General features: G+C 37.7%; 1 protein-coding gene across 1 annotated transcript in view; it reads right to left on the bottom strand.

The window, feature by feature from the left end:
• Positions 1-26,783, bottom strand: part of ABCB1 (ATP binding cassette subfamily B member 1) — an 85,468-nt gene that overhangs the window by 27,203 nt on the left and 31,482 nt on the right. The window contains 11 exon segments of the mRNA XM_090287272.1: positions 551-658; positions 2,873-3,019; positions 3,514-3,690; positions 4,492-4,653; positions 8,649-8,819; positions 9,117-9,320; positions 9,429-9,554; positions 9,736-9,846; positions 9,991-10,104; positions 12,395-12,566; positions 20,589-20,713. Coding sequence (XP_090143398.1) covers positions 551-658; positions 2,873-3,019; positions 3,514-3,690; positions 4,492-4,653; positions 8,649-8,819; positions 9,117-9,320; positions 9,429-9,554; positions 9,736-9,846; positions 9,991-10,104; positions 12,395-12,566; positions 20,589-20,713 — 1,617 coding nt within the window.

Below are 26,783 nucleotides of genomic sequence, written 5' to 3'. Positions count from 1 at the left end.
TCAGAGTTCTGTCTTAAAAAAATTACATGTGGCTAACAATTTATTCATTCAGTAAGTGATTGAGTGTTTGCAACTGCCTCACATAGGCCTGGACACTTAGTCACATTATCTCTTTTAATCGTTGAGAGGCAGTTAATGATCGCTATTTTATAGATGAAGAAATTCAGGCTTAGACAGCTGAAATTACTTATTTGCCCTAGGATACAAAATTAAAAACTGGTTTAACTTGTACTCTACTTAGGTCTAACACCAAAACCCATTCTGCCTTATCATGCTAATCTGTTGGGGCAATTAATTCCTTTGCTCTGTTCCCTCTGGTTTCATTAATATTTCAGCTGGGGGAGGTAAGAGCGAAGAGAACGTAAGCAAGGGAGCCAGAGGAAGAGCAAGATCTTTTTTAAAAAACACCCAAAGAAACTTGGCTGCTGATAGCCCAGTTAATATAGGAGCAATTCTACTAAAAACTAAATTACACAGATGTTTTTCAATTCCCACAATTGAATAATGGCACATTTCTCAAAATCAATGAAATGAAAATGTAGGCATTTACCTGAAGAAAAAATGTAATAAAAGAAATAATTCCAAGGACTAGAAACAACACTGAGAACAAGTTACTATTCTGTCGTTTTGTTTCAGGATCACCATCTCTGGTAAAAATCTGTTAAGAAAATAATGAAAAGGGTTTTCAAATCAATCACTGAGCAAGTCATTCAGGGTCAGACCCATTTCCCATCTGGCACAGTATTCGGGGGGTCAAGATGGCCTTTGTGTAACGGAGGCCTGGGTTGGCTTCCTTAATCCTATACTTAAAGGTGTACACATATTTCCTTCCTTAGAAGCCAACAGCGGGTCTGCCATTCCCAAATCAGCTCATTACTATTTCTGCTGATTCTTCCTTGTGGAGTAATGAGTGCCACTCCTACTATGTAAAGTGGAATTGAGAACAAATGAATACTTTCTTCCTCCTTTCATGGAAAACATTCACTGTTCTACAATTCCCAAGGTATGGAAACAAATCTGCTGATGTGATTTGGTGAACCAGAGAGGAGGTCATTCACTCAGCGAAAAAGAAAGGTGTTTCCTTGACCCAGCCCTCTTTGTAGGATGGCCAGTTAGAAAGCCAGTGGGGAACTACAGCCAGCTGACCCTACGCCACACTTGGAGACATTTCCAGAGATGGTCGGAAGAGCTAATAGGATGTTCTGGGCTCTAGGAACACAAACAGTAATCATGCCAGAGGGAAAGGAAACATGGCCCTAAACAATGGGCCAAAACCAGTGTTGTAACAGAGCCATATTCCTAACCCAACCCAGACAACTTTTTCCTTTGTAAAGGAAAACAACTTTTTAGAAAAAATTAAATTAGTTTTTCTTGATTAGTCATTCAAACAAAAATCATAGCTACCAATCAGTGAGTTGTCACTCTGTGCCAGGCATTATTCTAAGCAAAATCATATATACTATTCCTTTTATCCTCACAAATACCTCCTGAGGTTTGTATTATTATCATCACTATTTTATACAGACAGAAACTGCAGCACAGAGAGGTTAATTAACTTGTTCAAGGTAACACAGCCAAGCAAGTGATGATTCAAGGATATAAACCAAGTAATCTAACTCAACCCACAACCTTACACTGTGTTACAAACCTTCAATGAGGCAGATGGCTGGTTGTCTATCTAATATTTTAGGAGCTAATGTGTCAGTCCTGTACCACTTGTTCTTAGACCCATTGTTACATAAGGAATGATTTAAAAAAATCCTTGAGTTTTTAAATACACAGCTAAACCCATTCCTAACTAATCCAATTCCATTTTTCTCTAATGATGCCACCGTCTACTTTGCTGCCTGCGAGACAGATGTTAGAAGAGGAACTGGCAAAATAGGGGCTACCAGCCAAATATTTATGTGAAGTTTTAACCTGACTACTTTTGCACTACAATGGCAAGGTTGAGTATTTGCCACAGAGACCATATGGCCTACAAAGCTTAAAATATTTACTATCTTATGCTTTATAAGAAAATTTTACTAATCCCAATCTAGAACATATGCTCTGTGCAGTTGGACGCTATCTCCTCCTTGCTACTTTTTTAGCAGCTGGCATAAGGCAGACACCAAAAAAATATTTCTTGAATAAATATATTAAACATATGAATGTCAGCCTGAAATAAGTTAGCCAGACATGGATAGACCTGAATATTTATGGCATTTTTTTGACATAATCAGAAGTTAGTGTTTGGCCTATTATTTATGTAGTGATCAACCTCTGTTTCCACAGTGTTTCTACAATTTAGGGCAAGGGTATCCTCAACCTGAGGTTTGAATCTCTGTCACTAAACAGAAAGCTTTCCTGCCTGGATTATAACTGTTCTTGAAAATGCCATCACTGAAAGCAGGTGCAACCAATGTAGGACAATATCAATCTTCTGGAAGCTGTTTCTTTTGTTTGCCTCTTAACCAGTGAGATGGACATCTTACAGAGGCAGCAAGCTAGGTCTTCCCACATACTGACAAGGGCATGTGTCAGAGAGCAGCTCGCTCCCCAGCAGTCTGACAAATACACAAGAACTCTCTCTGCACAGTTCATGAGGTTTACTCAGAGCCCAGTGATGGCAGGTAAGGGATAGTCACCTAGTCTGTTTCACAGACTAGTTCAGGGATCTGGTCCCCTGGGCCATAGCAGAAACTGACTGCCAGGACAAAGGGAGATTCAGAAAATTAGCTTTCCTAGCACAAATCAGACTTCTAGTCTTATATCTTCAAGCTGCATAATTTCATATGGAGGTGCATGTTTTTTGTGGCTTTTGTATACTGTTACAAACACAAACAGTTAATTCTTTAGTCAGGACCCACAGGTAAACATAAACACTTACCCCAACAATCTTTGAAAATATTACTGAAAACGCTGGTTGCAGGCCTCCATTTATAATGGCACAAAATATACCCACCACAAAATAAGGCCATTCAGTTGCATTCAGCTTCATAATCCTCCAAAAGCTAATTGGAGGTAAATTTTCATCCTGGAAGACACAAAAAATTACAACAGGAGAGTTAGAAAAAAAATTGACACTTAATTGGGTTAATGGTGAACAGTTCTTCCATATGCACAAAAAATTTCTAATGAGTATATCTAATTCTTATTTCCTTATCAATGGATGGCTCCTTAGCTTTTAAAAAAAGCAGTGATAGATTCTGTTAAATTAGTTCTCTATTTTTAAAGAAATAAATGATGTTTCTATAAACATGTAGCATTTGGAACATAACAATATTTGCAAGTAGGGATAAAAGAAAAGAGATTTTATATTTGAAGACCCATTATAAATCTGTTTCTTTACATTATAAATTTTAATTCTAAAATTATTGACCTAAAAATTATCACTCATAAATTCTTATCTGAGTCTAAAATGTTGATATTTTGGTGTGTGGAACACTCTAGGGGACAGGACAGGAGGATTCTGGATAACCCCTTCTTGTTCCCATTCCTACCCCTGCCCTAGCCCGCAATCCTCCGTACCAAGTCCTCTTTTTCACCAAGCTTTTCGTCTTGGCCTTGTGTTACACGGATACTCTTACGAGTTGATTTTCTTCTTATGAGACTGGATTCTGAATCTTTTGGAGACATTTCTGAGGCATCTATTTCACTTTTGGATTCACCAGCTATATTTTCTAATTGAATTTCATTTCCCTTTGTCTAAAATAAACAAGATAGATGCATAGGCTGGTTAGGCTCAGTTAACCAATGAAAATCAATCACTGAATATCAGATATCAAGGAAAATAATAATCCGAGTAGATATACAGGAAAGGATAAAGTTAAACTTCTATTTCTTTTTTGTAATATATTTGAAAATTAAAACCACTAAATAAGAAAGAGCCCTACTAAACATGCTGAAATAAAATGGCATCTACTTCATGTAGCTGATCTAGGCATCTCCGTTTTGTAGGTGTTTTGGCTCAATCAGGTTTGCTTTGGGCTGGTACTGTCAACAGAAACACCATAAGGAGCCACACTGTGAGCCACAGCTGTCATTTTAAATTTATTCAGCAGTCACATTAAAAAGTGTGACAGAAGTAAAATCAATTTTAATTATATATTTTATTGAACTTACTGCATCCAAGACATTAGCACTGTAACACGTAATCCATGCAAACATTTACTGAGATTGTTTGCATTCTTTTCTTGTATTAAGTCTTTGGCATCTGGTAAGCATCTTCTACTTACAAACGCTTCAGATTAACCACTGTTTGGCTCAACTGACACATGTGGCTACAACAGTATGTTTTTAAGCTTTTCTTTAGCTTTCTCTAATTATCCTTCTTTACTTTCCCTCCTTTAAAGAAAAAAGAAAATACCTAAAATACTGCATCCCTCAAGTATCACCCCCCCCCACTTCTCAAGATAATCAAGTCTGTTAACATTTACTTATAGCACTAAACACAGCAAAGTCAGAGTATACTTGAGATACTTCAGGAAAACTCTAGTTAGACAATACCTGCATTGTGACAAGTTTGAAGTAAATGCCTTTCTCTTTCATGAGTTCATCATGAGTTCCTTTCTCCACAATGACTCCATCATCAAAACCAGCGATGACATCAGCGTTACGAATAGTAGACAACCGATGAGCTATCACAATGGTGGTTCGACCTCTTCCTGCCTAAAGAGGTAAAAATTTGACTTTTGAACAGAAGAACAATTCAATGCAAAAATTCATTAGTTCAACTTGTATTTAATGAGTATTAATGCCTTGGACATCGTAAAACCATCCAAGCTATGGAAGGTAGTCCTCTGGCATTAATAAATGTACAGTGAATTGATAACAGTTTAAACGATGTTTTCTTATAATAAAGAAGGGTACAAATATGATAGTCACATATTAATATTATGCACACCTCTAAGTATTTCACTTAACCTCTATTAGCCTAAGTTTACAGTAATATTCAGGGGCTTATACAAAGTAAAAGACCCCAGGGGCCAGACATTGGCTAGTCAGAGCAAACACAGACCACTGTGTGCACACCAGGTAGCAACCCAGGCCTGGAAATCACAATTGCTATTTCACAGAATATTTGGATGATCAAGATGGACAGTAAGTAGGAGGCAGCACAGTCTGGACTTCAGTGTCACACTGACCTGAGCTCATATCTTAGTTCTGCTATTTATGAATTCCAGGATTTTATCCAAATATTTCCACCTTTATGAGGCTCACTCTATTCATACCTAAAATGGGGATAATAGTACTCATTTTTTAGAGTAATTGTGATGACTAAATAAAATAATGCACACGAAGCATTGTGACACAGATAGGAAGTACTAAATAAATGATCTTTATCACTAGGTAGAAGCAATAGAGAAACACTGAAGAGCTCTGTAAATGTTTTTAAATCCCAATCTCACTTTTATTTTAATATGAGACACAACCAGAGAACCAAAACCTGTCTGAGATTACTTTAGGCTTTGTAACTTTCCCAGTGCTTATGACTTCTGTTATTCTATATTTCTCAGCAGGAACCAGCAATACAATTCTCAAAACAAACTGACCAATAAAAGGTATCAAGATCAATGTGAGGTGGAGAAGTGGAAAATGCTAAGGAAAAAAATACATGTAGAAAAATTAGGTGGTGGCAACAAGAAAGTAGAAAAGACAATGGCTCAGCTCTTTGGATGTTTTTAAGAAAAGCGGGGGGGGGCATGTAAAATTCCTCCCCCAAATTTACATTCTAAAAGCAGCCTTTTAAAATAGTTTTTATTTATAATTTAATACATAGTTCTATTGCAGAATAATAAGAAAACACAAATGTGAAATTACAGATAAGCATAGTGAAAGAGGAAAAAGCTGTAGTTTTGGATCACAAAATCTTTATAACCTGCTTCTTTCTCCCTCAACAATCTATTAAGCACAATGACAGGAAGTTTAAAGGAACATGCGGTGTGTTTTATTATTAGAGAGAGGAAGAGTTGGAACAAATATGAGTTCATCTTTGAATTCTATTGTGACACTTCAACTCCGAGCTCTTTCAGGGTAAAAGGTCTCCACATTCCTTGTCCTCACAGAACCTGGTTACCATTATACGCTAGAGACAGACGCAGCACATGGCGCCTGTCACAGGATAAGCACTCAAAAATCAAATCCGATTTGGTGAATGAGTCACATGGACTCAGGAACTGCAGGAAGGTCAAACCCTGTCGACAGTCAAGGACATTTCATGGCTCAGGTAAGTTTCCAATAAAATCAGCTTTCTGCCCCTCTCCTGGGAATAAGAGGTTTCTCATTTCCCATAGCACCTTCATCAGGCATTTAACATCTTGGAAATTAAATGTGAACCTTCAGATTATATTTTCCTCTTGTCAACAAAAGTTAAAAACTCACAAAACCTCAATAACAGGGTGATCTCTAAAGCTACGTTTACAAGATTACAATGAAGACCAATTTTCCTGTGTGTCTGTAGTCTCATTGTTCAATTTTAAAAATCGGCAAGTACTCTCAATAAAAGGTTATTCATCTCTACTTAAAAAACAAACAAACAAATAAATAGAAATCAAACAAACAGACCCAGAAGCCTGATGATTTTATTTTGATAGTGGAAGGGATCACTTTCAAAGTGACTGGAAATTCCCTTTTTAAAAAATAATACTAAGAATAGCCCTGGCCAGTGTGCCTCAGTTGGTTAAGTGTTGGCCCATGGACCAAAAGGTTATGGGTTTGATTCCCAGTCAGGGCACACACCCAATTTAGGGTTCAATCAGGGTGCATACGAGAAGGCAACCAATCAATGTTTCTCTCTCACACCGATGTCTCTCTCCCTATCCCTTCCTCTCTCTAAAAGCAATGAAAAAAATGTCCTCAGGTGAAATTTTAAAAATAATAAAAATAATACTAATAGTGGACTTCCGGCCAAGATGGAGGCTTAGACGGACACGCTAGGTCTCCCTCTACAACTATAGAGGAATACAACTACTTCAAAACAAAGGATAACTAGAAATTCCAGAAAATAAAACTACACGGAAGCCCAACATATGAAGTTATAAACCAGCGGTGCCATTTGGGCAGGTAAGAGTTAAAGTGGGCAGTGCTGTTTGCGGTCGCACCCGGAGCGGCGGGCGGCGAGGAGTCCCGGCTGCGCAAGCCCCTGGCGGTGCGCGACTCCGGCGCTGGGGAGAGCAACCGCCGCATCGCCTTGAACAGTGAGGCCCAGGGGGGCGGGAGGACGGATCCCGGTCTCCTAGCTGAATAACTGTGTGAATCCATCTTGGACCCCCGCCCCCAAAGAAAGCACCACAGGGCTGCGAAATAGGTCGCGGACAGGCAGGCGCCGGTCGCTAATTTGTGACGCGTACACAGGCACTGCCCCCGACAGCCAGCCCAAGAAAACAAAACGCATCTGTCAAAATGAGGCAGGCAACTTTAGAAATACCGGTAACACAACTCACCAGGCAGCAGATAGAGAACCTGACAGATGAACAGATAAGAAACCTGTCAGAGGCTCAGTTCTGGGCCATTGTTATCAGGTGGCTTACAGAATTCACAAAAGAGCAGGAAAAAGATATGAAAGAAGCGAAAAACTTTCATAACGAAAGGAACAAAACCACATACGAGACAGAAGGAAAGGAAATAAAATCCAGAGTTCATTTCAACAAACTGGAATATGGAGAAGGAACAAGCAGTCAACCAATGCAGCGAGAGGAAATGGGAAGCAACAATGAAAGGATCAGAAACCTCTGGGACAGCTATAAAAGGCCCAACATAAGAATCATTGGTTTGCCAGAGAATGAGGAAGATGAACTAGAACTTGAAAAATTGAGTGAAAATATAATAAAGGAGAACTTCCCAGACTTGGGGAAGGGAATAGACCTGCAGGTCCAGGAAGCAAGGAGAGTTCCCAAGAGACTGGACCCAGGGAGAACCACTCCAAGACACATTATAATCAAAATGTCAAAAATTAAAGATAAAGAGAGAATCTTAAAAGCAGCAAGAGAGAAGAAAAGAATTATGTACAAAGGGGTCCCAATTAGACTATCAGCTGACTTCTCAAGGGAAACCCTACAGGCAAGGAGAGACTGGCAAGAAATATTCAAAGTAATGAAAATCCAAAACCTACAACCACGAATACTCTATCCAGCGAAATTGTCATTCAGAATAGAAGGACAGAGAAAGTGTTTCCAGGACAAAATAAAACTGAAAGAGTTCATTAGATCCAAACCACTGTTATATGAGATGTTAAAGGGACTGGTTTAAAAAAAAACAGAAGCTAGGGAGATGAAACAAAGGCAAACTAAATAGGCAACGAGAGTGGAAGAGGAACTGTGGGTACGGGAAGCATATTGGGGGGAGGTCAACAGGGAGGGGGAATGGGGAAAGGGAGGGAGATGATATAGGAATTGGGGATCAAGGTAGGAGGGAATGGAATAGACGAAGAGAGGTTGGGAGGAACTGAATGCACAACTAATGGACATAATCTAAAAGGGGGGGACAACTGGAGGGAGGGGGGCCACCGGGTGGAGGGGAGCAGAGGGAAGGGAAATTGGCACAAATGTAATAATTTAATCAATAAAACACATTAAATCTGAAAAAAAAAATAATACTAAGAGTAATTTATGGTGAGATGTTCTTATGCTTATAAATCAGGCTGGTTTGAATGGAGGCTCACAGACCTTATCCAGGGCCGCCTGGACCACGGCTTCACTTTCAGTGTCCAAGGCTGACGTGGCCTCGTCCAGCAGGAGGATCTTGGGGTTGCGAACCAGGGCGCGCGCGATGGCGATCCTCTGTTTCTGTCCGCCACTCAGCTGAGCCCCTCTCTCTCCTACCAGGGTGTCAAATTTCTACAGCACAGAAAACAAAGGAGAATTTAGCAAAAGAACAAGCTATCTCAGCTCCCATTTTAAGATGCTAGTCTCACAGGCAACACAACCCAGTCCCTTAAAACGTAGCAATAACCAACCCGAACTTTTAAAACTATGCCTAATACTAGTTGATGCTGCTAGAGCTTTAAAATCTGAAGTAATCTCGCTTTCCCTTCTTAAGAGTTTCCTCCAGTTTAGAGTTTCCTAACCCTTTATGCAATAGGTCAGCATTCTATTCTTTGAACTCTAGCACGACAAAGACCAAGAAAGACTTACATTAGGCAGTTTCATGATAAAGTCATAGGCGTTGGCTTCCTTGACAGCTTTCACAATCTCATCCATGGTGACATCCTCACGACCATAGCGAATGTTTTCGGCTATTGTGGTGGCAAATAGCACAGGTTCCTGACTCACTACACCGGTAATTTCCCGGAGAAACCTTACGTTTATGGTCCTAATGTCCTGTCCATCAATACTGACCTGAAATAAAAAGAAAGTGTGAATTGCATACATTGCGGAGTTGTAGTGTGTGATCTGCTGCAGTACTAATAATGGCTACAGCATCTAGTTCAGCAAGCACCAGCTCACCACGCCTTCTGTGGGGTCGTAGAGCCTCTGCATCAGCTGGACCGTCGTGCTTTTCCCACAGCCACTGTTCCCAACCAGGGCCACCGTCTGTCCACTTTGAACCTGCAGGTTGAGGCCCTTCAAGATCTACCAGAATGAATGAGAAATAAACTTAAAAGCAATACACATATAGTGGGGTGACGAATTGACAGTTGAATTCAAAACAAGCTTTAAATATCCATATTCTTTTACAACCTCTAAAGGAAAGTACCAGAAATTCTTTATCCAATATATCATTGAATCATTGATTAATCATTTATCATTGTACCTTAACTTCTTTTCGAGACGGGTAACTGAAGTGAACATTTTTGAATTCCAAATTTCCCTTAATATTATCTGGTTTGTGTCCATTGTTTGAATAGCTGTCAATGCTTGGCTTCTAAAAATAATAAAATATCAGAAGATTACTAGGTTGCAGCTATTTTTAGTGACATTTGTGGAGGGTTGGAACAAGTGATACAGAAATATACTTTTAACTGGAAAAACTTTTAAATAGCTGGATAAATAGCCAACCCAGACTTACATGATCAATTATCTTGAAGACTTCATAAGCTGCCCCTCTTGCATTTGCAAATGCTTCAATGCTTGGAGTTGTCTGTCCAATACTAAAAGCACCAATTAATACAGAAAAGAAGACCTGAGGAATGTGAAGGAAAACCATCAAGTTATTCAGATAGTGTTTAATACAATTATTTCATATTTTTTTCTTCTTTTAATACAACTGATTAAATTTTAAAACGGCAAGGCAATATATATATATATATATATATATATATGTATGTATATATATTGATACTGGGCATTAAAATTATTTTTTAAAGTTTAAGTACTGTTCAGTTTAGAATGCTAAATTAGTCTTACTTGCTCAGTGAAACAATGGTATAAGTTCTATAGGATCAGGATATTATAATAGACTATTTTAATATTTCTTGAATGGCCAAGAATTTTGATTTAGATCATCAGCAGAGAATAGTAGAAATAAACCCTAGTAGAAGACACAGAAGGTCCAGGTCTGAATCCTGGATTAAGCACTAACTGGCTATGTGTCTTCAAGCAATTCCTCTAGAGTTTCTGGGCTTCAATTTCTTCATTTGCAAAAACAGGCAAGATTCTGTTTTCCCTATCTGGCAACCTTTTACAATGTACATATAAAAATACTTTGTGAGTATAAAACACACACACTTAAGACATTATTCTTTGTCAGGTTGTCTTTTGTTTTCCTCTGCTAAGCTCTTTTCTTTTAGGTCTGATAAAGGGGTTTTTGTTTTTTTCATTTTGCCCAAACAGGTTTCTTATTGATAAAGACCTGACTCTGTTTCTCAACAGGGTTAAAGAGAAATAATGTCACTATTCACTTCTTTCTAAATCGCCCAGTAATTATAGTACCCAATAATTTAAATAGGAGGACTTTTGCTAAGTGATTTTATATTCATTTCCTCAGTTAGTCCTTACAACATTACTGTCATTTCCATTTGGCAAAAGAGGTATAAAGACTTGAAAAATCTAGATGTCCTTCCAAAATCATACAGCTAAAGTTGTACAGCTGGAATTTGAAACGAGTTGGCCTCATATCAAAGCCTGTGCTATTCTGGATGCTTCTTGTTTGTAAGATAGATCTGAGTTCAGTGAAAACTGGATTTAAAACTGCTTATCTGCATCACAATTAAACAGAATACTTCTTTTATCACAATCTAGGTTCATCTATAGCATCACTATCCTAATAAAAGCTTTTTGGTTAAAACCATTTTATTTTTGTTGTTGTTAATTTATTTTATTTATAGAGAGAGGGGAAAGGAGAAAGAGAGGGAAAGAAACATCACTGTGTGGTTGCCTCTCACTTGCACCCCCAACTGGGGACCTGACGTGCAACCTAGTAATGTGCCCCGACTGGGAATCGAATCAGCAACACTTGGCTTGCAGGTGGACGCTCAATCCACTGATCCAACCAGCCAGGGCTGTTAAAACCATTCTTAACTAAATAGCCACATATATTTTGAGTGAGAGAACAGTCTGAAAAACCAAGAGACATAATTATCATACCCATATTACCAATCTGTTTCCTGAGAAAGGGAATTGTTTTAAGGGACTCAACAAAATTTGGTCTGTCATAAACTGGATATAATTATGCTTGGCCTATGAAAAAGGAACTAAGTGACACTTCTAACAATATGTACTTTATTAGAAAAAGATGCAGATTGAGCCCTGACCAAAAGGTTGCAGGTTTGATTCCCCAGCCAGGGCATATACCTAGGTTGTGGAATCCCCGGTCAGGGCTTATATGAAAGGCAACCAACTGACCGATATTTATCTCCCTCTCCTCTCCTCTCTCTCTAAAAATCAATAGACATATCCTCAGGTGAGGAGTTAAAAAACCAAAGATGCAGATACAGCTTGGTTAGTGAATTATTTCATTGTCTTTAACTACAAAAGGATAGCATCAAATGGCAAGCCTTCTATACTTGTACAAAGATCTATAAGGCGGAGAACCTCCAAACAGCACATTCTTTTAGAAAAAGTAACACTTTGTACTTCCATAAATTGGTGAGGTATACTAGCCATTATTCAAAAGATTTTGAAAAGAAGTTAAAGTGTATTTTGCCATTTGTTGTTGTGAACACCAAAGCAAAAAATAGAAGTAAAGTGCTTAGCATAGTGTCTGATACAATGAAATAATTTTGGCCAATTAAAAGTTCATGCTATAGAGAATGGTGATATTTTTATTATATAGACCACAGGACAGACTATGCAAGGGGAGATTCCAAAAAAGACAAAACTGGTTGTTGAATACATCTGATTTTCTTTCTGCTTTTTAACCTAGCAGTGCATGTCTCTTTGTGTTATTCAATCATTCTTCAAAATGTGTTCTCCAACAGTCATTTCATTGGCATTTCCAATAGTGATTCTTTTCTTAATACAATATCACTTACAGTGAGTACTTTTCCAATAGAATATTCTCCTGAGAGGACCAAGCTGGTCCCATACCAGAATGCCAGAGCATATGAAGCATAGATCAGCAGGAAAGCAGCACCCATAGAAATGTTGGCTGTAACAGCTTTCCTTATCCCAATTCTTTTAGCTTCTTCTAAATTTTTATTGTACCTGGGGGGAGTAACAAAAATTATCACATATACTTATAAATCTTACAAAATGAGTTAATACAGCATGATGCTTATCGAGGACTTAGAATGTGCCCAGCCCTATGCAGGTGTTTTATACATATTTTCTCCTTTTGTCTATACGCTGACCCTATGATGTTAGCACTATTTAACCCCTTCTTGTAGAAAAGGAAACTGAGGCTTACAGAAGTTAAGTAATTTATGGCGGAGTCTTCTAAAATTCTCTTCTCTGGCCATTGCAATAGCAAAATAAATGGAGTAATATTTACCAAACTTTTAGAACTAGCATTGTTTCATACATAAGAAAAAACAGATGCTATGAACACTGTGCTCTCCCTTTAAAGTTTTCATGCTTTTTACATTTATTAATAAAATGAAGATATAATGCTAGAAAGTGTTCAACATAAGGAAGTCCTTTAAATCTCTGAATATTACAGAAGCTTTGGAGTACTGGCAGGACCTAATGAAAGAATACAGGTGAGGAAAAGAGTGAAGAAATAAAATGGAGTCATTACAGTCAAGCTGCTGAAGTGTTCAAACCAAGTAGGCTGAGACATGAGGAAATGTTTCTATTCTTGCTTTAACTAGCTGGGAAAGTTAAACTTTTGAACTTTACAGTCTTTCATCAATGCCCAGACATTTATTTACCTGTAGACAACCCTCTGACTGTCCCCTAAAGAACTCAGGACATGATCAGACTCCTATTGCCCATCCTCCTCACCACCTGGCATCCATCATCCAGACTGACTGACGTCTGACTGATAAACTGTTCTGGACCACTCCCAGAACTAAGAATCCAGGTCTGATTATTCTCAAGGATGTGACTTCTATTAAAAGAACTCTTAACTTTTCTTTCCTCTTCAGAATACTTCTGAGTTTTTGCCTAGCTGTGTTTCTAGTTTGCATAACTCTAAGACCCTTAAATAAATCTTTGTCTTTTATATCTAGCAGAGTACCCAGACATTTTTGGGTTTGATGATTTGTGTAAGAGCATTTTGAGAGCTATGAATTGTGATGTAATACAATACATTTTACATGTAAATAAGCTGTATAGTTTATCTTGTTTCTATGAACAGTCGTTTTTAAAAAAATCACTGACCTGAAAAAATTATTGGGCTTAAAAATATATAATAATCCCTCATTATGTATCAGTGCATGCCCTGGCTGGTTTCGCTCAGTGGATTGAGCGTCGGCCTGCGAGCTAAGTGTCGCTGGTTCGATCTTCCAGTCAGGGCACATCAGAGAAGGAAAACTCTGACTCCAAAAAACCTCCACTGCCTTGCGGCATACCTCTTCAGGGGAAAGGCTAAGGGAGTAAACCCCGACAGAAAATCCGGAGCCGGAGTCCCTAAGGCGGTTTGACGTTGTAGTCAACACCGGCAACTCCTGCGGCGCACCTGAAACCAAGCTGTATCGACTCCGTCTTTCCCTTGGACCCTTCAGCTGCGAAGAGGGGGGGTGGTCTGCTGCATGGACAACAGCAGACCCTCCATATTATCCTGCCCAGGCTCTGTAGCTTCAGTGTCATCGCAAGATGTCGATTCAACACGGGAGGAGACAGATACCGTGTCACTCCCGAGTCGGACTGCACAGCCATTCTCGGTGGTGCAGATAGACTCTTAAGAAGCTACACCATCGTCTCTCGAGACGGACGGCTGCCGACGACGACGATGTATCAGTGTGCTCTTTCTCCATCTTTCTACACATTGCCCACATCCTATTCTATCTGTCAGTGCCTCTGGACATGGTCATGTCATGGCTGCCCACCGCTGGAGGAAGGGGCTCTGGCCTGGTGGCTTGGGGCCACCCAAGGCCTTCTCTGCCTCAAGAACTGGGAAAATAAAAGTCTCAGCACATCTGGGACCCTCTAACCTGTTTACAGCACAAAGGGGTCTACTATATTAGCCAAACTTAGAGAATACCCATTAATACTTCTCACAGAAAATACAGCAAATTCAGCATATTTCAAGTCAGTGATTTTTAAAATAAACATCTGTGGAAATAAGATAAACTACCCAGTTTATTTAAATGTAAAAAGTATTACATAGCACTTCAGATAACCCAAAAGAGGGCAAAAGCAAGTAAGCAAACAAAAAAGAAAAGCAATGTTGGAGTCCCCTGACAGATTTCCTCTCTCCAGTTCTAATAACTTAACGCTCATTCCCGAATGTTAATTCCAGTACTTTTTAAACCCTCAGGTAGCAGTTAATTTCTGATGTTCAAGTTAAAGGAGATGGTGTCTGTAACTTTATCTTCATTTGAAAGGAACATAGCAGACTATTTAGCTCAAGAAGAGAGAAGTGGAGATAAGATAATGGGACCCTAATTTAAACAAGAAGGAAGATCTCTGGAAATATAGAATCAAGGTAATATTATTGAATATTGAACAGATTATAATTAAGCTTTAAATCTGTCTTTATCCTCTTAATCACAGCCCCCTGCAGAGCTCAGAACATTGCTTGATAGAAAGGTCATAATTGTTGAAATAAAATAATTTAGTCTCATAAAGAATTCATACTTTGAGGTCTTTAATCCACAAAAACATGACTGTACAAATATTATATGAGCATGCATTCCTTCTTGCCTTCATGACTTTTTAATTAGCTACTTTATCAGGTATGAAAGTATGCCAGATGAAATTTACATGACCGCCATATTCACTGAAGACCACATTTAAACAGAATTTTACAGTGATAAAATAGTAATATATTATCAGAGTTTCTTCCTCCAAAAATGTCAACCCCCCAATCTTGAAACAAAAGAATTATTTTTGAGAAACATGTTTCAATGGTTGGTATATATATCTATATGAGTATATATATGTATGTGTATCTATATCTGTATCTATATCTAAATCTGTATCTTCCACTTCATGAGTTGATCTGAGGTGCTGAGGTGAAAAGCACTACTAGGCATAAATTAGACATGATTACACTTAAGGAACTTTAACAGTTATGATTCATACCCTGTTGTCTCCTTTATTTCAGTTCTTGCTTACCGAGACTAATGTAGAAATCATTTCACTGATAAGTGGTTGTCGCATGCAGCCAGAGGAAACATTTGCACAGGAAGAAGCAACAAGGAAGAAAATCATTTAGATAGGTGAAGAAAAGAAGAGGTAAGGAGGGAGGAAACAAACAATACTTTAACTTTTTGATTAGCCTTCAATAAAAATGTCACAATACAAAATTAACTGGTAAAATTATCCATCCACTAAAATCATTAGTATGAAAATGGTAGTTAAATTAGGAGTCCCTAAAATGGACTAAAGTCACGTAACAAAAACATTAATATTTAAAAAAAAAATATTCTTCTTAAATATTATAAAAACATCAGTGATGCAATAGCCATTTACAAGAGCAAGGAACAATTTTAATTAAGCAAACAGAAATCAATACTAATAGGTAAACACTTGCAAGGCATGCAGAGAAAAAAAATTAATAAAGTAGAATAAAACAATTCTCTACTATTGATTAAGTTCATCTTAAATTCTGGTTAATTTTCATTTTAAGAGAGCCAGGTTCCTCCTGCACTGTTAATCTGAAGAGCAAGACTGAGACCTTAGTTATTTGTCTATCTGGAAGCAAAGAAGAGAAGGGGAAGAAGGAACAAGAAGTAAAAATTGAAGGGTTATATCTGGTCTCAGAATAGTTTTATCAATTCTACTTCCAAATTATATCCCAAATCTATGTATAGTGTACTTGTCACCTTTCCTGCCAGCAGTCTAGATCAGGCCACCATTCGCCCTCTCACCTGGACTACTATCGCAGCCTTCCTGCTGGCTACCTGTCGCTACACTTGAACTGCTCCCCCGTGTTTACCAGACCAATTACAGACAGAGAAATAATCTTAAACATAGTGTGAACACTTGTTCCCTTATGTAAGACTCAATCCTCTCCCTGTGCCCTTGGAGTAAAATCCTAACTCATCACCATAGTCTGCAAATGCCCCATGTTATGGCCCGACCTGCCTTCGACAGCCTCCCTTCACCTCAATCTCCCCTCACACAGCTGAACTCCAATCACCCCAGACTTATGCTTCCTAGAACACACCAGAGTCATTGCCACCTCAGGAAATCTGAAAGACTCTTGTATCCCTCCCGCCACCCTGGAAGGTCATTTCTCAGCCCTCAAGTCTCAGCCTAGAGGATACCTCCTCAGAGATGCCTTCCAGATCACCATATTTAAAGTAAATTTGCCTTCCTCACCTTCATCAGTACACTCTTTGATTCTTCCACAGCACATTTTAAAAATCTATAATTAATTAATTTACTTGATTTCTTTCTTATATTCCTTTTTACCTTCAACCCTTCCTTCCTTCTTTTCCTACCTTACTAATGTGACTAAGGATCACACGAGGGCAAGTATCCTCTATTTCCGATTCACTGAAAACCCAGAGCCTACCACAGCACTTGGCTAAATTTGTTGAATGAATGAATCTTCAAGAAAGGCCAAACTGGAAAGATCCTTAGGTCATCAGGTTGTTGTCCTAAATTGACTCTTAATCTCCAGGCAAAACTAATTTCCAATTTTCCAGGGGAGGATTTCCTTTCAAAGATACATCCCAGTAACTATTTTCCTCTGAAGAAATATTTCTCACATAAAATGAACCTTTGAGTAGAGCTATGTAGACCCATTTACTTATTCTTATAATAAGAAGTTGGTCACTATCTTCTCTAGGAAAAGTCTTTCTGAACCTACTAATTAAAAGCACTCCATTAAAAAAATATATCTTAATTCCTGTATACTTTTATTGAACAAAAATGATCAGATTCATTGAAGTTCTGAATATTGGACTTGATTCTCATAATGCCCTTTCCCTTCTACCCGGGTTACATCCCAACTCTCATTATAGTTTTGTTGCTTATAATAATATCTTTCAAAAGTACCATATTTATGCCACATGGACAGTGACAGCAGGAGAGCATGTGTGTTTCAACCTTGGCAACAGGTAAAGGCAGAAAAAAAAACAATCTCCCCTGGAAATGTGAACCATAAGGCAGTATTCACGCAGGACTGAAGTGTGAATTCATACTATAAGTGGAGACAAAGAAGTAAGGCGGTCTCAGATTAGTTGTGCACCCAGTAAACAGTGCAAACTCAAATCCTGCCTGGAAGAATAGACTTCCATCCAGATCCATAGCAACTGTAAGAAGACACATTTATCTCAATGCCAAAGATGATAAATTGTGACAGAAAAATGTGCATCTTAGAACTGATGCAATATTATTATTTTTTTATTGTTCACTGCTGATCCACAGAATGCCTTCTTTTTCTGAATCCTGATCAGGTACTCATAACTCACTTTACGTTGTTAGTCAGCAGAGTCTACAGGAATTTCTATACATAGTCACATTGTTACAGAGCAGGTCCCCCCAAATCCCCAGAGCCTGTGGTTGGAGGGTGGGGGAAAGGGACAGCTTTCAAGATGCCTTTGCATATCTATGGCTGGTAGCTAGAGTCTTAGTTATGTAAATGGATTTGGTTCTTCCAAGGCTTCAAGGAGATAGGAGGGGTTTTGACCATAGAGCGTTGAGGAAAGAGCGTATGAGGCCTGCGCAAGGTTCTGTGAATGGTCAGAACTGGTTACCATGCCCACTACGTCACAGGCCATGGTCAGGGATTTAAAAATAAGGTGGCAGTCATTTTGCAAGGAGAGACCACCATGTGGTTTTAGAAGAAGAGAGATCCACATGGTTTGCAAGGAGGTAGAAGAGGAGATACAGGCAGCTTTGAAAGGGAAGGGTAGAGAACTGTGAGTGATCCAGTGCAACATGGCACGTGTTTTCCTGGACTGTTATACAGAGGCTGATGACATTGTACCCCAGATCCTGAAGGAGACAACTGACAGATAAGGGATGGGCAACTTCTGGGCAAGTTTTTGGCTTCTAGCCTTTTGGGGAGCAAGGGAAGTGCTGGGTCCTGTGGGATAACAGGGCTCTGAGCTGAAGTGCTCACTGCCCTCCCCAGGTTGAAATATTGTAAATAAAGACCTGTTTTCCACAACACTAGTTGTTGGGTTTTACACCAAAGCGCCACATGATAGAATCCCCTTTCATTCTGTAACAATATCATCTGTGAATAATGAAAATTTTGCTTCCTATTTTCCAACCATTATAGCCTTTATTTATTTTATTATCTTACTCTTTGTTCCCTTGGCCTGCAGAGTGTTATAAATTCAGAGCCTTACTACACATGAGGTATAGGCCTGAGATTTTTATTTCTGTGGGGAGATGCTGTTCCCAGCTCAGAAACAAGGCAAAAGCAGATAAACTTTGTCTCCCGTTGCTGGTCCACCTTTCCACTGAGGAAAACTGGAAAGAATCCCAAGTTCAAAACTGCATTCTCTGTCTGTTAAGCATCAACTAATCAGAAAGGAATTTCTGAATAATATCTCTGCATAGAACCCTCTATGACTCTAAAGGAGTATTTTATTTCCCAATAATATTTACCCCAAATGATATGTTAGGTATTTTGTTTGTTAGGTTTGTCTGTACCCTTCCTCTGCCCCTGTTAGAATTGAAGCTCCGGGAAAGGAGGGGCTTTATCTGACTAGATGTTTGCCTGGTCATTAAGGAACATGTCTCAGGTTAGAAGTCAGACATATTTGACGGGAAAAGCAAAAACCTTAGCAAAAAATCGAGATAGGTGTTTCCTTTGGACTACTGTACTACATCATCACAAATACTTCTCAGAGGACATCTTTGTGGGGTAGAATATATCATAGGAACAAAAGAGTGCTCCAAACACATCTGTACAGTTTAAAGAAGAGTTAGATAGTGAGCAACCATGTAACCACAACTGAGGTCAAGAAACAAAACAATGCCAGAACCACAGGCCCCCTGCTATCTTTCCCACTCATAAGCCACAACTCCTCATCTCCTGAAGAGGTGATCATTCTTCTGACTTACAAAACTTCCCCTGATTTTCTTTATGGCTTTACCAAAGAATTACAACCTCCCAGTCAATGTAGTTAAGTTTTTCCTATTTTCAAAAAAACACATATTCATAACCTAAAATCCTACATCAGACATTATTTTAAGTAAATTCTGGGGCTGCTCATAAATCAATGAATTTAATACTATAAATTCCAATAAGTTAACATGTATACTCTCAGAAATCTAATAAAAGGGAAGAGTTATAAGAAAATTATTAAATACGGTAAAAAAGATTTTGAGCTCTTTTACAAATGTGCTTTTTAGTGATATTTTTGTCTTCCAAATCATGGAGCATAACTACTGATTAGGGGCTTGGCAACAGGGGGAACAAACCACAAATTAACATGTCTGCATAGCTCTTACACAAAATACTCATTCAATCTTAGAGAATCAAGGATGGTATATGTCAATTATATCAAATAAATAAATAAGAATTTACTTGATGGAAGAAATTATCATCAGGGATATAAAATATGTTTCAGCCCTAAGGAACTATTTCATGTCACTATCCACCTATGAAACTCTAGAAAATCCTTTGAATTAGGAGATATAAGAAAAGATTCATAGATACAGAGAACAGGTTGATGCCAGAGGGGAGGGGGTTTGGGGCTGGATACAAAAGGTGAAGGCATTAAGAAGTACAAATTGGTAGTTAAAGAATCATCACAGGGATATAAATTACAGTCAATAATGTAATAACTACATACGGGGCCAGGTGAGTACTTAAAATATTGGCAGTGGGGAGAACACCTTGTAAAGTATATAATTGTCTAACCACTATGCTCTATACCTGAAATTGATACAGAATAATATTGAATGTAAACTGTAATTTAAAAATTAAAAAATGATTATAAAACAAGTACATGACATTAACAACAACAACAAAAAAAGAGTACAACTAGAATTACAACTTCTCCAGAATATTAGGCATGCTCTAACATAAATGAAGCTATTTAAAGAAAAATGTATATTGGAGAAAACCCTTATAATCAACACTGTCAACCTGAAAGGCATAAAAGATGACATAGAATTTAACATTTCTATCAATGTAAAAAAAGAGATTCAAACCTTTGAAGTTCTTTCTTTTGTCCTCCAAAGGCAATCACAGTTCGAACTGCTGCCAAAACCTCCTCAGCTACTGCTCCAGCTTTTGCATATGCACAGAGTTCTTTATTAGTAAATGAAGATAGTATCTGTTTAAAAATACAATTTCAGATCATGTAAATTTTAAGTAATTTTATCATTGTAAAGCAAAAATAAATATATAGATAAATGCTGCTTATATATGTTAATATATGCACTAAAATCTGTCTTTTACTTGTTTTTGGTCATGATGTTCTAATTTTATTTTTTTTATACTTGTTTATTCTATTGCAGTTGTCCCAATTTTTCCCTCATTGCTACCCCCTACCCAACCCACCCCTTCTCCCACAGTCCATCCCCACACCATTGTCCATGTCCATGGGTCATTCATACATGTTCTTTGACTACTCCCTTCCTCTTCTTTCCACCATTTTCCCCCACCCCCTTTCCTCTGACAGCTGTCATTCTGTTCTGTTTCCATGTCTCTCATTCTGTTTTGCTCATTAGTTTAGTTTGTTCATTAGATTCCGCTTATAAGTGATAGATATCATATGGTATCTGTCTTTCACTGACTGGTTTATTTCACTTAGCAAATAATCTCCAGTTCCATCTGTGCTGTCATAAAGGACAGGAATTCCTTCTTCTTTCTTTCTGCTGCATAGTATTCCATTGTGTAAATGTACCAGTTTTTTAATCCATTCATCTACTGATAGGCTCTTAGGCTGTTTCCAGCACTTCGCTATTATAAAGAGCGCTGCTATAAACATCGGGGTGTCTAAGTTCTTTTGAACTGGTGTTTTGGGATTCTTATGTATATTTCCAGCAGTGGAATCGCTGGATCAAAAGGCAATTCCACTTTTAATTTTTGAGGAAATTCCATACTGTTTTCCATAGTGGCTGCACTAGTCTCATTCCCACCAACAGTGACGAGGGTCCTCTTTTCTCCACATCCTCACCAGCACTTGTTGTTTGTTGATTTATTAATGATGGCCATTCTGAAAGGGGTGAGGTGATATCTCATTGTGGTTTTTATTTGCATCTCTCTGGTGGCTAGTGATGTCAAGCATTTTTCCATATGCCTATGGGCCTTCTCTATGTCCTCCTTGGAGAAGTGTCTATTTAGGTCCTCTGCCCATTTTTTGATTGGATTGTTTGTCTTCCTGGTGTTGAGTCATTGTAAGTTCTTAATAGATTTTGGAAATTAAATCCTTGTCCAATGTATCATTGGCACATATGTTCTCCCATACGGTCAGTTCCCTTTTCATTTTGATGATGGTTTCTTTAGCCATGCAGAGCCACAGAAATCAGACAAGAATAAGAAATGAAAGGCATCCCAATTGGAAAAGAGGAAGTAAAACTGTCATTATTTGAAGATGACATGAGAGTCTACATGGAAAACCCTAAAGGCTCTACTAAAAAAGAACTTGACATAATAAATGAACTCGGCAAAGTAGTGGGATACAAAGTCAGTATTCAGAAATTGATGGCATTTTTGTATACCAACAATGAAATATCAGAAAGAGAAACAAAGAAAAAAATCCCATTTACTATAGCATCAGGAACAAAAAAATACCCAGGAATAAACTTAACCAAGGAGGTAAAAGACCTGTACTTGGAAAACTATAGAACACTGAAGAAAGAAATTGAGAAGATACAAATAAATGGAAACATATAGCCTGTTCATGGATTGGAAGCATTAATATCATTATAATGTCCATACTACCCAAAGCAATCTATAGATTCAATGCAATGTCTATTAAAATACTAATGGCATATTTCACAGACCTAGAACAAATACTTCAAAAATGTATATGGAACCAAAACAACCCCAAATAGCCACAGCAATCTTGAGAAAGAAGAAAAAGTAGGAGGGATCATAACACCTGATATCGAAATAGACTTCAAGGCCACTGTAATCAAAACAGTCTGGTATTGACATAAGAACAGACACATAGACCAATGGAACAAAATAGAGAGCCCAGAAACAAACCTGTGTCTCTACGGTCAATTAATATTTGACAAAGAGGGCAGGAGCATAAAATGGAGTAAAAATAGTTTCTTCAATAAATGGTGTTGGGAGATCTAGGCAGGTAGATGCAAGAAAATGAAACTAGACCACCAATTTACACCATACACCAGAATAAACTCAAAATGGATAAAAGGCTTAAATATAAGTCATGATATCATAAAAGTTCTAGAGGAAAACAGAGACAGTAAAATTTCAGCTCCCACGTAGCAATATTTTTGACAATATATCTCCCAGGGCAAGGGAAATAAAGAAAAAAAAAATAAACAAATGGGACTACATCAAATTAAAAAGCTGATGTTATGATTTTTAATACATATATATTCACTCTGTAAGCCACTGAACTGATATATAATAAATTCAATTAAAATTTTTATTTTCTCACTAAGTACTTCATGGACCCTCATCTACATAAATAAAAGTTGGAATTTGGGGAGATCTTCAATTACACAAAAGAAGGTATATACAAGAGTTACAGACAAATGTAGAAAAAAAGGCACTGCACCAAGGAAACACAGCATTTGCTAATTGTACTCTGGTTCAGAAGTGTCAATGCTAGGAACCAAAAGCACTGTGTAGTGACAAAACTTCAAGAAAATTTCACATGCTGGCTCTTCTGAGCAAAACAATACATGCAGCCACCAGGGAGGGCTTTGTTTTATGAATGTTCTTTGATCCTTCTGTTTGATTCCTGAGCATTGATTATGTGGAAGAAACAGTACTGGGTAGTTTATACACACAGGATCTCATTTATTCTTCTCAATTGCACAGTGAAGTAGGTACCATTTCCCCCACTTCATATGTGAGGAAATGGAAGGATGAAGAGGTTATATAATTTTACAAATAAATGAAATATCCAGGGTACAAGCCTAACTTGATGTGACTTCGGCACCTGAATTAATAGCCACTGGGGTGATTCTCTCTCTGAAACCAGCCAGACATGTGAACTCAGGTCCCAGAGGGCCCTATTACAAAACTGGAATGGGCAAAGAACTAAGGTTACTATTTATACCTGGCATGCTTAAGTAGTTAGCCTAACTAAAGATTATACACAAGCTAAGAACAAAATAAACTGATGAACAAAATAGAAACAGGCATAAACACAGGGAACAGACTGACAGCTATCAGAGGGGAGGGAAGAGGAGAGACTAGATAAAAGTAGGTGAAGGGATCAGCCAAAGAACACATGCATGACCCACAGACACATACAGCAGTGTGGTGATGGCCAGAGGGAAGTGGGGAGAAATGGGACATCTGTCTGTAATAGTGTCAACGATAAACATAAAGAAAAAAACAAAAACACAAGAGGTAATATACTATACAGAGTGGGCAAACGTAGGTTTACAGGAGAAGAAGGCAATTAATACTGTAATAAATACATAATAATACAAGAATGAACTATATTTCATGTATTCACAACTGTGGGCCTACTTTTGCCCATCCTGTATATCATTCTATGACTTGCTCTTTAAAAAAATAATAAAAAGATTACACACAAGAAATTCATAATACAATACTGATTAACAGTATTACACCATTTCATAAATAATTTCAAACACATATATTCAGAAGCAATATTTTTTAACACTTGGATACTTTCACCTTCATCTTTGTTCCATTTTTCCATTTCTCAATGTTGGTTTTTGTTTTGAGATAATTTGTACATATTTTCTTACCTTTTTAAAAATATATAACTGCAGGTTCATATGCAGTAAGAAATAAGACAATGAGATCCCTTATTCCCTTCATCTAGTGTTCACCAATAGTAACATCTGGAACAATCTAGAACAATGTCCTTACTAGGACTTTAACACAGATATAATCCATCAATGTTATTCAGATTTACCAGTTTTACATGCATTCATGTGTATTTAGATCTATGCAGTGTTATCACCAGTGTAGTCATGTAACTACAGTCATGACACAGAACACTTTCATCACAAGGATCCCTTATGCCAGTTTTTATAGCCATAGCTACTTCTTACTCTATCCCTTACCTCTCCTCCAATCCTCAACCCTCCCCAACCCTGGGAAATCAATAATCTGTTCTCTGTCTATAATTTTGTCATTCCAGGAATGTTAGGTAAATGAAATCATATGCTATGTAACCTTTTTGGATTGGCTTTTGCCACAGTGTATAATTCTCTGAAGATTCATCTAGGTTAAGTATACCAAGGGGGCGGATAGATGGTGATGGAAGGAGACTTGAGTTGGGGTGATGAACACACAATACAGTGCACAAATGATCTGTTGTGTAACTGTGTACCTGAAACCTGTATAATTTTGTTAAGTAGCGTCACCCAATAAATTCAAAAAAAGGAAAAGTAAATAAAATAAGCAACAGAATGAGGTATAAAACAACTTATATAAAATAAAAATATACACACATTTAAAAGGTTAAAAAATAAAATAAATAAAAATAAAAACTAAAAAAAAAAAAAAAAAAAAAAGAAACAGAGTTCTATTTTGTTGGTGAGTGGTATTCCAGGGTATCCATGTACCACAGTTTGTTTAAACATTCAGTTGTTGAAGGATTGCCTGCTCTTCTTGGGTCAACATTTTCAGCCATTATTTCTTCCAATACTCCTTCAGTCCCAATCTCTTTCTCCTCTTCTTTTGGGACTCCAATGGTAACACATATTATTGTCTTTTGGATCTTTTGTTATTGTCCCACAGGTTCTGAGTCTTTTCATTTTCTTTCTTTTTCAGAATAGGTGAATTCTATTTTTCTTTCTCCAGGTACACTGATCCTATCCTATTATCTCCATGCATTGAGACAGAGTCATCCATCATGACTTTTATTTCTACTTTTGTACCTTACAGTTTTGTTCTCTTTTTATAATTATTTCATTGCTAATATTTTCTATTTTTTCTTTGATTTCAAGAGAATTTGTAATTGCTTAGTGAAGCATTTTTATGATAGCTATTTTGAAATTTGTGTCAAATCATTCTAGCATCTGATATATATCAATATTGGTGTCAGTTAATTGTTTTTTTTCCCTCATTCAGGTTGGTGGTTTTCTTGGTCCTGGCGTGACAAGTAACTTTTTATTGTATCCTGGACATTTTGTCTATTACATTAGGAGACTCTGAGTCCTATTTAAACCTTTATTTTAGCAAGTAGTAACCTTCTTTGGGTTTAGCATACAATTTTTGGCCTACTTAAAAAAAGTAACTTTCAATTACAGTTCACATTCAACATTATTGTGTATTAGTTGTGGCCTACTTTTGTGAGTTGTGTGGTTCTAGCAGCAGTTTAATATTCAGAGGCCTTGTGGTATTTTTTTGGTCAGAGTAGTTTATGTGGAGCTGCTGGGGCTCCTATATGCCTCTGCTTCTACCCTAAGGGAGTAGAAGTGGCTTTTCAAGGTCAGACAACCAGCCATCTCTTGCTGGGCGCAGAGTGTGGTGGTTTCTCCTTCCTGTGATCTCTAGCTGCTTTAGTGTCTCTGAGCGGTGGGCAGAGAGCCACCAGCACATGTCTAAAAGGTCTCCTCAACCAGAAGCTTGCTGGGACAGGGTGCCTTTCTGTTCTGCCTTTTCACTCTGGTGTCTATGGGTTGAGTAGCAGGACCTCAGGCTCCCAGGGACAAAGAAACTTCTCAGACTTGACCACATTTCTTTTAAAATGGCTGACAACCAGAGAATTTAAGAAATTTGTTTGAAATCATATCAAAGTGTATGGCAGAGTGAGGATTAAAACTTATGTGTCCAGTAATAACCCTAGGGCTCCATTTACTAAGTAAATAGTACCTGAAGCAATGCATAACTAATAAATAAAGGACTAATCTGCTGACTGTTTTCCTAAATTAACTGGAGTGGACATCAATACATTTTAAACAGTTCATCAACAAATACTGATATGAAGAGTTGGTCACCTGACTTGCTTAATAGTCTAATAAATAGAAAAATTGATTAACATGGAAAGCTTTTGCCAAATGTTTCAGCTGACTGAAACAGAGATGCAATTTAACCACCAAGAACACCATTTAAATGCTGAGTTACTCTGAAAAACAAATTAACAGATGCCTCAAAACTTCAGTTTCTTCCTCTGTAAAATGACCTAATAGCTATACTTAGAAAGATAACTCATATATTTGTCTGACATAGTAGATGCTCAAAAAATGGTAGTTACTGTTTGCAATAACAAAATA

The sequence above is a fragment of the Furipterus horrens genome, unplaced genomic scaffold (assembly GCF_987537825.1).
Source record: "Furipterus horrens unplaced genomic scaffold, mFurHor1.1.pri manual_scaffold_9, whole genome shotgun sequence".
Taxonomy (NCBI): domain Eukaryota; kingdom Metazoa; phylum Chordata; class Mammalia; order Chiroptera; family Furipteridae; genus Furipterus; species Furipterus horrens.
The sequence above is the reverse complement of the archived record's forward strand: the minus strand, read 5'-3'. Positions and strand labels throughout refer to the sequence as shown.